An 18,648-nucleotide genomic window follows, 5' to 3' on the forward strand; every position below is an offset into this window, starting at 1 on the left:
AAAATAAAATCTACCTTTGATATCTTCCCTGCATTTTCCTGTAAACACCTTAAAAGTATGTCCTATCGTATTAGCCATTGCTGTCCTTGTACAAAGTCTCTGGCTGTCCACTCACTCTAAACCTCTTATCATCTTATACACCTCCATCAAGTATCCTCTCATTTTCCTTTGCTTTAGAGAAGAACCCTAACTTGCTCAACCTTTCCTTAGATATGTTCTCAAATCCAGGTAGCATCCTGGTAAATCTCCTCCGCACCTTCTCTAAAGCTTCCACATCCTTCCTAAAACGAGGAAACTGGAACCGAACACAATACGGAAGTGTTGTCCAACCAGAGCTTTATAGAGCTGCAACATTACCTTGTGGTTCTTGAAATTAATCCCCTAACTAATGAAGGCCAACACACCATATGCCTTCATAACTACCCTATCAATTTGTGTGGCAATTTTGAGGGATCTATGAACTTAAACCCCAAGATCCCTCTGTTCTTCCACACTGCTTAAAATCTTGCCATTAGCCTTGATTGACCTCAGATTTGACCTTGTAGTGAATCACTTCACTCTTTCCCAGACTGAACTCCATCTCAGCCCAGTTCTGCATCCTATCAATGTCCCATTGTAACCTATAACCTTCTACACTATGCTCAACACCAGCAACCATTGTGCCATCAAAAACTGCATTAACACAAAATAATCTGCAGATGCTGGGGTCAAAGCAACACTCACGACACGCTGGAGGAACCCAGCAGGTCGGGCAGCATCCGTGGAAAAGATTGGTCGACGTTTCGGGCTGGAACCCTTCGTCAGGACTGTAGGGGGAAGGGGCAGAGACCCTATAAAGAAGGTGGGGGGAGGGTGGGAAGGAGAAGGCTGGTAGGTTCCAGGTGAAAAACCAGTAAGGGGAAAGATAAAGGGGTGGGGGAAGGGAGGCAGGGAGATGATAGGCAGGAAAGGTGAAGAAAGAATAGGGGAAAACACAATGGGTAGTAGAAGGAGGCAGAACCAAGAGGGAGGAGGTAGGCAGCTGGGGGAGGGGGCAGAGCAACATAGGGATAGGGGAAGGGAGAGGGAGGGAATTACCGGAAGTTGGAGAATTCTATGTTCATACCAAGGGGCTGGAGACTACCTAGGCGCTATATGAGGTGTTGCTCCTCCAACCTGAGTTTAGCCTCATCATGGCAGTAGTAAAAACTGCATTAATAAATTTTGCAACAATAATATTTGACTGAAATCCAGAATTTATGTTAAATATAACCAGAAGCAAAGCAGGGACCACATTCATTGTGCACAGTACAGGGTGATCACTTACTTTGACAAATTCTTTAAATTCGATGATCTCGTCCGTCTTTTGCTGGATGAGAGCTGCTCCATTAAGCTGGCAGCTGCAGAATCGGATGTAGGGCTGCATGTGAGGCAACTGTGCAGTCAAAATGTCTCCAATCATTTTTACCGGCATCCTCTCCCCTGACATCTTCTTCCTTACTCGCAGTGCCCTTCAGTGAGGCGAAAACAGCAGCATTTTTGTGCACATTTCAAAGACAACACATTCAAAGACCATAAGACAGGGGAGCAGAACTAGGCTCTGCCATTCCATCATATGCTGTTTTGTTCAGAGATAGAGCATGGAGCAGGGCCTTGCAGCCCAGTGAGCCACACCACTTGGTGACCCACCTATTTAACACGAGATGATTTACAATAACCAGTTAATCCACTAACTGTTATGACTTTGGAATGTGGGAGGAACTCGGAGCACCCAGAGGAAACCCACACAGTCACGGATTTATTATGCCTCTCAACCCCATTCTCACGGGGAGAATGTACAAACTCCTTACAGACAGTGAAGGGAATCGAACTCAGATCTTACAGCTGACACTGTAAAGCAAGGCGCTAACCGCTACACTACCGTGCCACCACAACTTGCTACTGATCCGGCTTAGAAAGAAACAACTACTGTCATTCCCAAAGGTTGCATAATACAGGAGGTACTTGGAACTTGATGTTATCAGCAGTTATTGCTTTAACATAAAACTATAACGCTCGCTAATCCATGCAGCATCCAGGTAAATCTGCTCTGCACCCGCTCTAAAATTTCTAAATTTATTTACTTTATTTAGTAATACAGTGCGAAATACTCATTTCCGGCCCTTCCAGCCACGCCGCCCCAGCAACCCTACAACCCCGATTAACCCTTTTCTTTTTTAAATCTTTTTATTGAATTAGTACACAAAAGGTAAACCATATAGGCACTAACACACTTACAATATAACTTTACAGGAAATATTAATACAAAAAAAATTAGTACAAACAGTGCAGTTTAAATATAAAATAACAAGGTAATATAATAGTATACTAATTTTTATATATATCAATAAGGAAAGGAAAAAAAAACCCAAAAAAAACCTCACCGTGCAACTTATCTAAAAAGCAAAGCAAAGCAATGGGCTAACTAGGAATCAAGTAGAGTTAAACAACTTAAAACAATCACGTCTTTATTGGGCTTTATTATTTCGGTGGATGACTGGGTGCATATTTCACAACTAGTCAATACTTCCTCTATCTGCGCTAAACATTCCCTAATTCAATTTAAAGTTGTCCATAGAGCACATATGTCCAAAGATAAATTAGCTTGTTTTTATTCTCATATTAATCCTCTTTGTGACAGATGTCATGGGGAGATAGCCTCTTTAACCCATATGTTTTGGTCTTGTCCTACTCTGGAAACTTTTTGGAGAGACATTTTTAATATTATCTCAAAGGTATTGAATATAGATATCTCTCCCCATCCTATTACTGCTATCTTTGGATTACCTAAAATTTCCAGTAATCTTTCTCCTTCAGCCCGTAGAATGATTGCATTTCTTACTTTAATGGTGAAAAGATGTATTTTACAACATTGGAAAGAGACTAATGTTCCAACTACGTTCATTTGGTTTTCCCAGATGATAGTATGCTTAAATTTGGAGAAAATTAGAAGTAATCTTTATGATTCTTCAGCTAAATTTGAACAGACCTGGAGATCCTTTATTCAACATTTTCATTTAATGTAAATTTTTTTCTCTCTCTCGGTCCATATTTACATTCCCTTCTTGCTTTTTAACTGTTTTTAATGGAGGTTGGGTTTGAGAACCCCGATTAACCCTAACCTAATCATGGGACAATTTATAATGACCTATTAACCTATCTGATTTGTCTTTGGACTGTGGGAGGAAACAGGTTCAACTGGGCAAAATCAACGCATTCTATGGAGAGGATGTACAGAGAGTCCTTACAGAACAGCGCTGGAATTGAACTCCGTGTTCCGGAACGCCCCGAGCTGTAACAGCCTCACACTAACTGTTACACTACCATGGCGCTTGACGTTCTTCCTATAATGACCAGGGTTTTATACAGCTGCAAGAGGAAGGCAGCAAGGAACAGAAATTATTACTGTACTGTTATAAAAGTTCCCACACCAAGGGTACCTACTTCAGCAATTTAATATTGCACATGATGAGCTCTTTCCAGTTAACGAAGATCATGGTCACCTCTTTCTCCGTCAATAGATCAGACTCGAGTAATGGCTTCTGAAAGACCTAGTGAACCAAACCAGATCATTAACAGCAACAGCTAATAATTCAGGGTTATAAAACCTTTCTTGACAAGAGCAAAGGCCATTGACTAGAGCACTCTGCAATATCCAAGTATGAATTTGCTCCCATGCGTTCACTAGACACAGACAGTTGAAACAATATGTGATTTAAAAATATTCCTCAAATAAGTTGTTTATACAAGGATCAGTACTGGGATCACTATTCATGTTAAAATGTTCCTCCAATGTTGCTTATACAGGGATCTGTACTGAGATAATTAAACATAATTTACATCTAAATGTAGAGATGATATTAAATTGAAGGATATAACAAAGGATGAATACCATATAATAAATGCTGTGTACTCTGGGCCCTTAAAGTATAACTAAAGTTCCCACCCATCTATCCAGCATCCTCGTTGACTTTTTACCATTAGGCAGGAGACTCCGATGCATAACAAGAATGGTCAGAATGGGAAACCATTTCTTCCCTCAGGCCACTAGGCATCTCAACTCCCTGCCGCATTACATTCGAAGTGTCACTGGTTAATCTGTTCTGTACCTGACAATATTTAATTTATGCACTTTATTTTTGTGTAATTCATCTGTAGGTTTTATTGTTACTTTAATAAATTATTGTGTATTATGTATGCTATTGTGCTTTACACCCCGGTTCAGAGAAACATTGTCTCGTTTAATGGTATACCTGTACATAGTTAAAGAACAATACACTCCACTTTAGAAAAGAGAGCAGATAATTGATCAATTTATTTTGGCAGATAAATGTGAAATGATATATTGTGATGGAAAAAACATCCCATTATACCTTACAAAGTAAACTACTGTTCCTCCAGCATTTTGTGTCTGTTGCTCCTCATTTTCAGCATTTGCAGAATCTCTTATAGTTATATTGTTATAATTGTGTTTTTTTTGTAAAAATTGTGTATAATTTATGTTTAATATGTTTTTCTTGTGAATATACAGTACTGTGCAAAAGTGTTAGGCACATGCAAAAAATTCTGTAATTCTGTAATTTAAAACTTAATGAAATGAAAAGTTTCTGAATATCAAAAAATTACTGTAAAAAGGAGTAAACAGTAAAAACTGAATCAAATCAATATTTGCTTTGACCACCCTTCACCTTTAAAATGGCATCAATTCTCTTAGTTACACTGTTGTGCAGTTTTATAAGAAAATCAGCTGGTAGGTTGTTCCAAGCACCTTGGAGAACTTGCCACAGATTTTCTGCAGACCTTGTCTGTCTTGCTTCCTTCTGTCTCTCTAGGCAGTCTGGATGATATTGAGATCAGGGTTCTGTGGAATGCCATGCCATTTGAAACCGTACAAAATTCCGAGGGTACCTAAGACTTTTGGACAGTATTGTTGTCTTGGTGCTTATATGATGCTACAGTATGTGCCAGTGATGCTGCAAGTACGCTTTTCATTGCACTTGTGCGTGCATACACTTGTGCAGATGGCAATAAACCTGGCTGATGATTAGAAAAACATAAGGGAAGAGGCAAACACATCATTAAGAGAAGGATCACAGGTCAGCAAAGCAATTTAAAATGCATTCAAAATGCTGGAATTTAGTTCTGGAGACAAAAGACTCAAAGCTCATGAAACAAATCTGGAGCGATGGTCAGGTAGTCACTGTAGAATAGGGCTTAGCTCTCACTACACTATAACTATAATAAGCTGGAATTACTGGTAACAGAAACAAGACTGCAGGACAAGACAGATGTCCTGAATACAGATCTGACAATTAATGTAATATATCTGATAAATTATGAACTGGTGCCAAAAACAACAAGAAAGCTAATGAAACTCAGCTTAAAGCCAACACCTGCTATTGAGGTGGATATGTAATGCTTCAATACCTTTGCTATAAAATTAATCTTGCTATGGCAACCTCTATTGCCCCAAGGCAAGTCGGATTTGGCACTGAATGCACTCCATGTCAAAAACCGCTTGAAAGAGGAGCAGCAGTTCATATTCTGCATGAGAGTCTACAACCCACTGGCATGAACAGTGAATTCTGCACTTCCAGCTAATCTGCAACCCCCTCCCCCTGTCTTTTTCATCCTCCTCCTGGTCTACCTGTTTTCTGCTACACGCACCCAACAACCTCCACCCTCCAGTACTAATCACCTAGCTCCTTACCCCTCCTGTATTTGCTCATCACTGATACACTCCTCCCACTGGGTCCCTTCACCCACCTGTTCCCTCTGTCCTCTCCACCTCCTTTACTTGGTTCCACACTCCTCCTTGCATTCCTATCAGCTTCCATTGTCTTCAGCCCTTTGTTGCGTCCACCTATCACCTCCCAGCGTCTGTCACTATTTCCATCACACCACCACCATCCACCCCAATCTGCAAATCTTTCCTTCCTTACCTGGATCCTCCTATTGCGTGCCAGCTCTTGCCTCGCCCCTTTATACTGTTTTCTCCTTTACTCTTTCAGTACAGAAGAAGTCTTAACCTGAAACACCAAATGTCCATTTCCCTCCACAGATGCTGTATGACCTGCTGAATTCTCCCAGCAGTTTTGCTCCAGATTCCAGTATTCTGCTCTTTTTGCAGTACTTATTTAATTTACTCTTATAAATAAATATATTTCTTATTGTAATTTGTATTCTTTTAAAGATCGCACTGTACCGCTTTTGCAAAACAGCAAATTTCACAGCATCTGCTGGTGATATTAAACCTGATCTTGATTGATAACATTAAGTTAGCGTGTTGTATGATGGGGACTGATGCCCATTCACCTTGTGAACAGTTAGGGGTATGTTTGAAAATGTGCATCTGATTTCCCCGGGAGTTTTCCCTTACCTCAGTGACAAGCTGCAGATCGCTCACGTAGTTTTCCTCTGTCACGATGAGCTCATGGATGTAACCCTGCCGCTTCCTCTCTGATGGTGTTAGCATGTCCAATAAATGCAAGTCAGCACACCCTACACAGAAGAGGGGGAGACTAAATAATATACATCACTCAACATTCCAACATATGCAGTTTCACACACTGAGGAACGCAAGTGCACAGAAATATACTCAAACCACCTCATCTGGCGCCAGCAATCATCCCACAGTCAAAGCCGCTTAGATCACATTTCTTCCCCATTCTGATGTTTGGTCTGAGCAACAACTGAACCTCTTGACCGCGTCTGCATGTTTTTATGCTATGAATTGCTGCCATATGATTAGCTGATAAAATATTTGCATTAATGAGATGTGCAGGTGTACCTAATAAAGTGGTCACTGAGGTGGGTGTATATATTAACACACACTGAGGGTCCTAAGTACACAGAAAGAACCCATACCAATGCCATTACAGCCAACCCACTGGTCTCAACTGAAAGTTTGAATGAGTATTATAAAAATGACATTTTTCAGACAGAATTAAAGAGAATTACGATATCAGAATAAATATGCTGGAATCTTAATTATACATTATTTCTGACAATTTCATAGTTTGCAGTGAACAGGTTGCAGCGTGTAAAGTTACCTGTTATCATGGTGAAGAATCTTAAACTTTGCCAAGATCAACAAACATCCAACTTATTAATTAGGGTCACACTGTACAATGGTGCATTGATTTGCAGAACTATTAGATGAATGAGAACGAACTCAATCCCTTGATCAGGCAATTATTTTAGGTCTCATGCATAAGCCAAGTTAAACCATCAATTATTAACTGTGCTCAGAATGCAGAAAACCTATCTGCCTCAGGAATCAGAGACCTATACCTGACACAAAGATTGAGTCAGTTCTGATCTACTAGCAGAGATACTGCTAGTATAGCTGCTGCTAGGGGCCTTAGCATAGATGTCTAAAACACTCTTAGCCAGGGGCGAGGTGCCAGAGGATTGGAGGATAGTTAATGATGTCCATTGTTTAAAAAAAGACCCAAAGAACAAGCTACAATATTATAGGCCGGTGAGCCTGACATCTGTAGTGGAAGAGTTATTGAAAGATATTCGAAGGGATCAGATACAAAAGTCCTTGGATAGACAGGAATAGTCAACATGGCTTTGTGCATGGCAAGTCCTGTCAAACCAAACTTATAGAGTTTTTCGAGGAAGTTACCAGGAAGGTTGATAAAGGTAAGGCAGTGGATGTTGTCTACATGGACTTTAGCATGGCCTGCATGGGAGGTTGGTCAAGGAGGTTCAGTCAAGATGAGATAACAAATTGAATTAAACATTAGCTTGGCAGGAGAAACCAAAGAGCGGTAGTAAATGGATACCTCCCTGACTGGAGGCCTGTGACTTGTGGTGTCCTGCAGGGATCAGTGCTAGGTCTGTCGCTATTTGTCACCTATATCAATGATCTGGATGATAATGGGGTTAACCGGATCAGCAAATTTGCAGATGACACCGAGACTGGGGATGTAGTAGACAGTGAGGAAGACTGTCATGGCTTGCAGTGGGATCTGAACCAGCTGGAAAAATGGGCTGAGAAATAGCAGGTAGAATTTAATGCAGGCAAGTGTGAGGTATTGTAATTTAGGAGGTCCAGCCAGGGTAAGTCTCACAGGGTGAGCAGTGGGGTACCAAGGAGTGCAGTAGAACAGAGGGATCTGAGAATACAGATCCATAATTCATTGAAAGTACAGGTAGATAGGGTTGTTCAGAAAGCTTTTGCCACACTGGTTTTCCCAGATCAACGCACTGAGTACAGGAGTTGGCATGTTATGTTGAAGTTGTGTAAGATGTTGATGAGGCCTAATTTGGAGTATTGTGCACAATGTTTTCTGTCATTCCTTCTTTGGGTTTTTTTCTGTTTTGTGGATGTCTGCAACGAGTAAGAATTTCAGGTTGTATACCGTATACATTCTCTGATATTAAATTGAATCATTGAATACACTGGTGAGGTGGGTCAACTGCAGGAGTGACACTGTCTGGACACATTGGGCTGAAATGTCATTTCTGTGCTGTAAGTACAAGGTATCCAGACTCAACAATCATCCCCATTTATTTACATTGACATTATCTACATGCAAGTTAGGCTCTATGAGTAATATTCTTTTGCAAAGATACCAATGTCTCTGAGAAAGCTCATTAGAAACACCAAATGGCAAAAGCACATTTACACAAGAAGGTCTGCAGAAGAAACACATTTAACAATTTTCCATTGATTTTGGCGTCATGTGTTTAACTTCCTTAGTGACAGCTACCAAGAAATTATAATAGCTTTCATTAATTATTTAACCAATGTACTCCTAATGAGGTTCTTATTCAAGATATCCTGCAAGATTAACAAAGCAAGAGACTGTCGATACCAGACTCGGAGCTGAAAACGTTTAAATATATTACATGACTTGAAATTTTATCTCACTTAAACTTAAGATGTAAACATACTGTCCACATCTTATTTCCTGGCAATTTAAACACAGCAAACGTAACCATAGGACATGGCAGCAGAATTAGGCCATTTGGCCCATCAAGAATGCTTTGCCATTCCATCATGGCTGATTTATTATCCCTCTCAACTCCATTTTCCTGCATTCTCCCCGTAACCTTTGCCACCCTTACTAATTAAAAACTTAACAACCTCTACTTTAAATATACCCAACAACTTGGCCTCCACGATTGCCTGTGGCAAAGAATTCCACAGATTCACCAACCTCAGGCTAAAGAAATTCCTCCTCCTTAGTCCTGAAGGTATATCCTTCTGACAAATAAACTCTTCTTGGGCTTCCAGCAGGGCACAGGTATCGATTTGATCCGATATTATATACAACCTGACAAGACAAGTCTAAGCATCATCCCTGACGAAGATGGCAGAGTTTGTCATCGAAACATCGGTTAAAATTGATACCTGTACCCTGCTAAAAGCCTGAGAAGAGTTTATTCATCATGTATGCCGGGAAAGCACTAGATCCTTTTCGTATATCCTTCTACTCTGTTCATAGATTCTCCCATGTCATCTCCACACCCCACCCACACTCTACTTATTTCATTTTAAAGATATAGCACAGTGACAGCCCCTTCTGGCTCAATGAGCCGGCTTCGCCCAATGAAACCCACACGACCAATCAACTTACAAACCTGTATGTTTTGGAATATGGAAGGAAACTGGAGCACATGGCGGAAACTGACAAAGTCATGGGGAGAACGTACAAACTCCTTACAGATTGAGCCAGGAAATTGACCCAGGTCGGTGATGCTGTAATAGTGTTACGCTAAACTGCTATACTACCTCCATCTTGGCCCTTCAGAGGGTTTCAATGAGATTCCCCCCAGTAATGTCACAAAGGTTCCCACCCACCTTGCTCATGGACTGTTTGTCCCATTCTCTTCAGGAAGGAAAAGGAAGTTACGTAGCATCCACACCAGGACTACCAGATTCAGAAACAGATACCTTCCCAAGCAGTAAGGTTGATCAACACCTCCAACCATCATGACTACTTTATCATTTCCTGTCAGTCACCTTACGTACAGCCACTTCTGGGCCAATTTATGGACATACAATCAATCTATCTATATAAACGATCTCACATATTTATATTTATTGTATTCTTTTTATCATTACGTTTTTTTGTGCTGCATTGAATCTGGAGTAACAATGACTGTTTCTCCTTTACACTTGTGTACTGGAAATGACATTGAATGAACTTGAACAACAGTTTAGTAATGTCATTGGCAGTGTCTGAAGTGCCTGATTCGGCAAATTCAATCTCTGAAGGTTAAGGCACTCTCTCTTTCCCAGCACACTCATCTTCACTGATGTACAATGGTTTTCCATTCTTAAACACAATGAACTTACATCTCCACAGCTCTCCATTCAATATGATTTTTGCATCCTTTCCCACATACTTCAGTCTACCAACTCTTGCATTTATCTTAGCCTTGCAGTCATTCTTTGTAGCCCTTTCACCAGCCTCAGTCATACACTATATGACTGCATATCCCTTCTTCCTTTTGCATCTCAACCAATTTTTTAAAAAACCTTCATAAAACTCCTCTTTTTGGATTACCTTTCAAGACAACCCGTTCCTTTAATAAGTTTGTCTCAAGCGTGAGGAATACTTTCCACTTTAAAGGTTTCACTTAATCAAATTATAGCCAGCAAGCACTTTATAAATTCAAATAATCCCTGGTAAAGGTACAGCATTACTGTAAACTGGCAAGCTTTTATTTATTTATTGAGATACAGCACGAAACAGGCCTTTGCAGCCCTTTGAGCCGCACTGCCCAGCAATCCCCCATTTTAACCCGAGCCTAATCATGAGACAATTTACAATGACTGTCTTTGGACTGAGTGAGGAAACTGGAGAACTGGAGGAAACCCATGCGATCATGGGGAGAACTTATATACTCCTTACAGATAGTGGAGGGAATTAGACCCTGGTTGCTGGTATACCTAAATGTTTGCCTTAAAAACGGATCACAAAAAATTTGAACCATATGTTTGGTGTCAATAAGTTCTTGAGTTCTTTTAAAAAGTTCCAGGATATAAAATCTAAGCCAAAGGACATAAACAGTATGAAGCTGCAAGACATGGTTCACTGAACTAGATTTAGTTTTACACTGTTGGACATAATGTGCTGCACCTGTACGAGGCACCATTGATATTCTAACGTGCAACAACCAAGTTGCTTTGTTTCTCTATATATTCAACAATTCTTGAAAGCTACCAATGTATCCAATACTGGTGCAGCACAGTACTACAATTCCCATAAGTGGAAGGTTCCATTAGTAACTCAAGTCACATCAAGTCGAGGGAATGCACGATAGTCCTCATAGAGGGATCAGTAGTGGAAAAGGTGAGCAGCTTCAAGTTCCTGGGTGTTAACACCTCTGAAGATCTGTCCTGGGCCCAAGGTATTGATACAGTTACAAAGAAGGCATGCCAGTAGCTATATTTCATTAGGAGTTTGAAAAGATTTAGAACATCACCAAAGACACTCACAAATTTCTGCAAACATATCGTGGACAGTATCCTAACTGGCTGCATCACCGTCTGGCATGGGGTGGGGGGCAATGCACGGCCGCAGAGGGTTGTAAACTCAACCAGCTCCATCATAGGCACTAGCTTCCCCAGCACTGAGGACGTTTTCAATAGGCACATGATTGCTGTCATTAATAGATATAGAGATATATATACCTTATTGTAATTTATCAATAAGATATATACTGTATATATTATTGTAACTTAATATTTATTTGTATTGCTGCCATAAAACAGATTTCATGAGACACACCAGTGTTAATAAACCGAATTCTGAATCCTGAAATTTGCATTTGCTCAGTAAAGAACAGGTTTTAAAGTTAAGTGAAGGAAAGCCATTGTGAGAAACCCATGTTCCCGTCTCTCAAAACCAACCACAGCTGTTCACCCAGATAGACTGTTGGAAGAGGAATCAAAATCATCTCCATTGGTTAAATGAATGGAAGATGAACACCCACCACCCCCGGCCAAACACAAGGCACACAAATAGAGTTAAGTCAATAGTTAAGTAATGCAGAACAGGAGGCCATATTTTTGTAGGGTGATCCTGATATATTTATAAAAGTAATGGGAATACCTGCCAATTCTCCAGATTTGTCTTTGCTTTCTATCAATGCTTACTGAACAGCAATAACCTAAATTCACATTGACCTTTTAATGCAGTACATTCTAAGGTACTTGAAAACAAAAGTTGTGAATGTTGGCCTTCTCTTCTCAAGATACCTCAATGTGTTAAAACTAATTGAACAAACTTTGGCACTGAGCCACACATATTGAGACTGGTTCTGTTTAGAGAGGGAATTCTTGACAGGAGAATGTAGACAATTCAGAGGGGAAATTCCAGGATAAGTTTTGACAGCCAAAGGTATGTCTGTCAGAACAGCAAAGGATAAAACTGGAGCAGAGACCTCAAGCAACGTGCACAAAATGCTGGAGAAACTCAGCAAATCAGCCTGCATCTGTGGAGGGGAATAGACAGCTGACATTTGAATAGTCTCATCCTGAAAGATCAATTGTTTATTCCTCTCCATCGATGTAGCCTGACCTGCTGAGTTCCTCCAGCATTTTGTTCGATTGCTGAAGATTTCCAGCATCTTGTGTCTACAAGGCAGAGACCTCAAAGGGTAAAAACATAAGGAGATACAAAATAATGGACGGATTTAAAAACAGCAACAATTCAAGCAGACAAGTGAAGATGTCAATTAATCTGCAGTGTGTTAAAATAGGTTTCAGATTAAGACAAGCATTTCTCAGCTTTAATAAATGCTCAAAATTATTGGAAAAGTAAAACCAGCCCTAGCTCATGAAGGGCAAGTTGAGTTAAAACTCGCTGTCAAAAACAGATTCCTTGACTTGCCTCTGCAGACAACTCAGCCACAGAAAGTCCACTGAGCACAAGTGACTCAGCACATTCAGCACATTACTGAAGGCTGTTTATTGGGTGCCTGAAGGGTTTATTAAGTAACTTCATTCATCTCTATTGGATTTTAGACTTTGCTGTAATTAATACTCAATATCGACCTATGATCATTTACAGTGATGTATAATACTTGTCTGGGGCCAAGGACGGGAGGCCTAGAGGCTGCCTGTGCTGGAGTTGGAGGCGTGTGTGTGTGTGTGGGGATGGGAGGGTGGGGAAGGGGCTTGCTTTGTTGTTGTTGCTGCTGCTGCTGCTTCTGTTATTCTGTGTTGTATTGTGTTGAATATCGTGGGCATGCTATGTTGTTGCTGGAACGTGAGGGCAACCCCCAGCACATCCTTGAGTGTGTTGAAGTTAACACAAAAGACACATTCCACTGTATGTTTCAATGTACGTGATAAATAAATCTGAATTACTTGTGTAATAGTGACCATTCTTTCTAAATAACTCTGCTCATAGAATTGCTGCTCGACTATGAGAAGTCTGACTGTATTAATTCCCTCAGTTTTCAGCTATGATTTCTACATGTACTTCACCCTATGATTTTTTATTTAAATGTTTCAATCAGTGCAAACATGGTGCACTACAAGTGCTTACGATCTAAGTTTGAGATCATACAACAGGGTCAGGACAGGCCCCTCATCCCTACTGCCTTTCGATAAGATCAAGGCTGATTAGATCTTGGCCTCAGCTTCATTTTTCTGCCTGTTCCCCCAAAGTCTTGATTCAATTCTGCACCAGAAAATAGTCAGTCTCAATGTTGAGTATTTTCAGTGAATCAGTCTCTCTAGTATTCTGGGTAGGGAAATCTAAAGATTCACTACCTGCTGAGAAGAAATTCTTCCTGTCATGGGGTATATTTAACACAGCGGTTGACAGGTTCTTGATCAGTAAAGGCGTCAAAGGTTACAGGGAGAAAGCAGGAGAATAGAGTTGAGAGGGATTATAAAATCAGCCATGATTACACGGTCCATGATTGTACGGTTTCTCGCTATCTTAAATGAGCAACCCCTTGTTCAGAAACAATGCCCATTGTTCTAGACTCTGACGTGACACGGGAACCTGGTTAGCCTTGACACTGTCGAGAGGATCACATCTCACACAATGAGCACAGGTCCAACCTGCTTGAGTTGTCTTCATAAGACAACCTCTTCATTTTAGGAATAAACTGGATCAACCTTTTGAGTTTCAAAGTTTAAAAGTAATGTATCATTAAAGTCCATATATATCACCATATCCTACCCTGAGATTCATTTCCTTGCAGACATTCACAGTAGGACAAAGTACAATAGAATCAATGAAATCCTGACAAGCAACCGATGTGCTGACAACTGTGCAAATAATAAGCAAACAAACAAACAAATAATACTGAGAATATGAGTTGTAGAGTCCTTGTAAGTGAGTCCATAGTTTATGGAATCAGTTCAGTGTTGAGGTGAGTGAAGTTATCCACGCTGGCTCAGCAGTCTGATGGTTGAAGGGTAATAACTGTTCCTGAACTCAGTGGTATGGGACCCAAGGCTCCTGTATCTCCTTTCCAATGGTAGCAGTGAGAATAGAACATGGCCTGGATGGTGTTGTTCCCTGATTATGGATGCTGCTTTCTCATGGTAGCACTCCTTGCAGATATGGCTAATGGAGGGGAGAGGGGAGGCTTTTCCGGTGATAGACTCGGCTGTATCCGTTACTTTTTGGAGGCTTTTCCGATACCTTTTCTCTGTTTTGTAGGGTTTGTATAATACCTTCTCCAGAAGTATGAAGTAGCAAGTGTAACAGTAGAGGATTAGGACAAATGTAGGGGCACAATTCCTGCATGCTTCCTCAGTATCGAGCCAAAATCAGTATCGACCTAGCACAGTGAGTGATATGGAAAGAAAATCCTTCACATAATTTTTTTAAAAACTTGTTTATTTTGACAATTTATATTTGAAAGAGAACAACTCCACAAGTTTAATTAAAATTAAATAAAGAATCCTTATTATAATCTATGAGGAATTGGTATCTTTATGAATTTTATTTATTAAAATGTACTCTAAAAACAAATGATGCATTGTTCAAGCTCAGAAATAAGTATACCAGCAGTAAACCGTGATCTGTAAAGAAAGTCCCAGTTTTCAAATGGAACTTCTTTTAAAAAAAAAACTTCTGAAAACTCGAGTTGGAAAGAGTGGTAAAGGTAGTCTATGGCATGCTTGCCTCTATTAATCGCAACATTGAGTTCAAAAGTCAGGAAGTTATGTTGCAGCTTTATGAAACTCTGGTTGGATGCATTTGGGGCATTGCATCCTATTCTGGCCATTCCAGCAAAATATAATTCGGAATGATGTGGAGGCTTTGGAGAGGGGGCAAATGTTAACAGGATACTGCCTGGATTAGAGAGTATGTGCAATAAGGAGAGTTTGGGCAGGCTTGGTTTATTTTCCCTGGAGCTGATGGACATATTACTTATAGTACAGAAGCTGAGGGGAGACTTGGTAGAAGTTTATTAGATTATGAGAGACACAGATAGAACAAACCCAGCATCTGCATGTGCTGATATTGGAGAAGGCTCAAAGGAGGTTCACAAAATGATTCCGGATTGAAAGGCTGGTCACGTTTGGAGAGTATGTATGCTCTGGGCCTGTACTCACAGGAATGCAGAAGAATGAGGGGAGGGTCTCACTGAAACCTATCGAATGTTGAAAGGCCTTGATAGAGTGGATGTAGAGAGGATGTTTCCTCCGGTGGGGGAAGTCTAGGACCAGAGGACACAGCCTCAGAATAGAGGAACGTCCATTTAGAATGGAGATGGGAGGACTTTCTTTAGCCAGAGAGTAGTGAATCTGTGGAATATGTTGCCACAGGCAGCTGTGGAGGCCAAGTCATTAGATATATTTAAGGCAGAGGTTGATATATTCTTGATTAGTCAGGGCATGAAGGGATACTGGGAAGAAGGCAGGAGATTGGGACTGAGAGGGAAAAAGGATCAGCCATGAACTAGCAGAGCAGACTCAATGGGCCAAATGGCCCAATTCTGCTCCTATATCTAATGGTCATATGTTATCTTTATACCAGAGTTTAAATATCTAACGGCACGTACATAAGGTAAGAGGTGGTAAGTTTAAAGATGTGAGGGGCAAGCTTTTTTCAAACAGAGAGCATGGTGGGTGCCTGGAATGCACTACCAGTGATAGAGAAGGAAGATATGATACAGGTTCTCAAATAGGCTCATAAATATGTAGAGAATGAGTGACATGGAGGTAGAAGGGATTAGTTTTATTAGGTTGGCACAACATCATTACCTAAAGGACCTGTTCCTATTCTGTACCGTTCTATGTTCTAACCACAGAAATAAAATGGTCAAATCAGGCAATATTAATGTTTTGCCAAAAACCTACCATAGATTACAAGTAGCGAAGTAATTGGATTTCATACTATCCCTAGATTTAGAAAGGACTTAACTAGCAGTGAATAAGTAAGGAAGTAGTTAGGCAACCACCTTCATTTGTCAGCCCTGGCGGTCAATTGTCACATTGCAGTACACCGTATAATTACAGTGCCTACAAGAAGTATTCACCCCCACCCCCACCCCACCCCCGTGGAAGATTTTATTGTTTTGACAGCATTGAAACACAGTGGATTTAATTTGGCTTTACTTCACACCGATCAACAGAAAAAGACTCTTTCATGTCAAAGTGAAAACAGATCTCTACAAAACACAAAATAATTGATTGCATAAGTTTTCACCCCCTTTAATATGGCACACAAATCATCACTGGTGCAGCTAATTGGTTTCAGAAGTCACATAATTAGTTAAATGGAGATCTGTTTTGGAGACCTGCATGCATTCAAGGTGTATACATTGAATGTAGTAAAAGTACACCTGTATCTGGAAGGCCCAACCGCTGGTGAGTCAGTATCCTGGCAAAAACTACACCATGAAGACTAAAGAACACTCCAAGCAACTCTGCGAAGAGTTATTGAAAAGTACAAGTCAGGAAATGGATACAGGAAAATTTCCAAGTCACTGAATATCTCTTGGAGTACAGTTAAGTCAATCATCAAGAAATGAAAAGAATATGGCACAGCTGTAAATCTGCTTAGAGAAGACCGCCTTAAAAACTGAGTGGCCGTGCAAGAAGGGGACTAGTGAAGGAGCCACCAAGAGACCTATGACAACTCTGAAGGAGTTACAAGCTTCAGTGGCTGAGATGGGAGAGACTGCGCATACAACAACTGTTGCCAGTGGCTTCACCCATCTCAGCTTTATTGGAGAGTGGCGAAGAGAAAGCCACTGTTGAAAAAAAACTCACATGAAATCCCAGCTAGAGTTTGCCGGAAGCCATGTGGGAGACTCTGAAGTCAGCTGGAAAAAGGTTTAATGAAACCAAAATTGAGCTTTTCAGCCATCAGACTAACACCACATATCATCAAAAACACACCATCCCTACTCTGAAGCAAGGTGGTGGCTGCATCATGCTGGGGGGTGCTTCACTTCACAGGCCCTGGAAGGTCTGTGAAGGTAGAGGGTAAAATGAACGTAGCAAAATACAGGTAAATCCTGGCAAAAAATCTGATGCAGTCTGCAAGAGAACTGTAACTTGGGAGAAGATTTGTTTTCTAGCAAGTCAATAATCCCAAGCATAGAGCCAAAGCTACACAGGAATGGCTTAAAAACAACAAAGTTAATGTCTTGGAGCGGCCAAGTCAGAGTCCAGAACTTAATCCAATTGAGAATTTGAGGCTGGACTTGATTCACTCACAATCCCCATGCAATCTGACAGCTTGAGCAGTTTTGTAAGGATTGAGGAAATATTGCACTGTTCAGACGTGCAAAGCTGATAGAGAATTATCCACACAGACTGAAGGTGCATCTACTAAATACTGACTTGAAAGGGGTGAATACTTACGCAATCGATTATTTTGATGTTAATAATTGTAATACACTTAGACCAATTTGTAGAATATTTGTTATCACTTGACATGAAAGTGTCTGTTTCTGTTGATCGGTGTCAAAAAAGCCAAATTAATTCCACTGTAATTCAATGTTGTAAAACATTAAAACATGAAAACTTCCAAGGGGGTGAATACTTTTTAAATTGGCACTGTAATATGGAAAGAATATACAACTAAAGTTATGAAACTAAGTTTGACTATGTTAAAGAAGCTAAAGGCAGGATACTGAACATTTCTCATTCTCATATACCTAAAAAGCATGCATACATTTTACCAAAAGTAACGTATGCAAAGATCAGCTGTTTTAAAAAAAAGCTTAATATTTAACAGCTGTTCATCACTATTATAATATCTATTCATTTTGTAGTTATACATTTCTAATAGCTGGGTCAAAGCATTCCATTCAAACACAAACCATTGTCTAAAAACGGAGCAGTGTTTGACAGCTTTTAAGAGTTGGTCAAATGCATCAATGAGGTTCATTTCTGTTTGAAACTCACAAATCAGAGGGCTTGTAGACTTTGAGGTGCAGCCATCAGATTAGAAAACTGTGTAACAAAAAAATACATCTAGTGGCCACTTTATTGGGTACCTTCTGTACCTAATAAAGTAGCCATTAAGTGTATGTTTGTGGCCTTCTGCTGCTGTAGCCCGTCTATTTCAAGGTTCAATGTGTTGTGCATTCAGAGGTGCTGTTCTGCACACCACTGCTGTAACATGTGATTATTTGAGTTACCGTTGCCTTCCTGTCAGCTTGAACCAGTCTGGCCATTCT

At 40.3% G+C, this 18,648-nt stretch overlaps 1 protein-coding gene across 7 annotated transcripts in view; it reads right to left on the bottom strand.

The window, feature by feature from the left end:
• itsn1 (intersectin 1 (SH3 domain protein)) overlaps nucleotides 1-18,648 on the bottom strand; it is a 234,291-nt gene that overhangs the window by 41,013 nt on the left and 174,630 nt on the right. For all 7 annotated transcript variants that reach the window (XR_011886265.1, XM_072259915.1, XM_072259914.1 and 4 more), the window contains 3 exons: nucleotides 6,398-6,519; nucleotides 3,463-3,569; nucleotides 1,307-1,490 (listed from right to left, as the gene is read on the bottom strand). Coding sequence is in view for 6 of the 7 variants with exons in the window: in XM_072259915.1 (XP_072116016.1) it covers nucleotides 1,307-1,490; nucleotides 3,463-3,569; nucleotides 6,398-6,519 (413 nt within the window). In the remaining variant the exon portion in view is untranslated. The remainder of the gene's footprint in view (nucleotides 1-1,306; nucleotides 1,491-3,462; nucleotides 3,570-6,397; nucleotides 6,520-18,648) is intronic.

This window comes from Mobula birostris, chromosome 6 (genome assembly GCF_030028105.1).
Source record: "Mobula birostris isolate sMobBir1 chromosome 6, sMobBir1.hap1, whole genome shotgun sequence".
Classification (NCBI taxonomy): Eukaryota; Metazoa; Chordata; class Chondrichthyes; order Myliobatiformes; family Myliobatidae; genus Mobula; species Mobula birostris.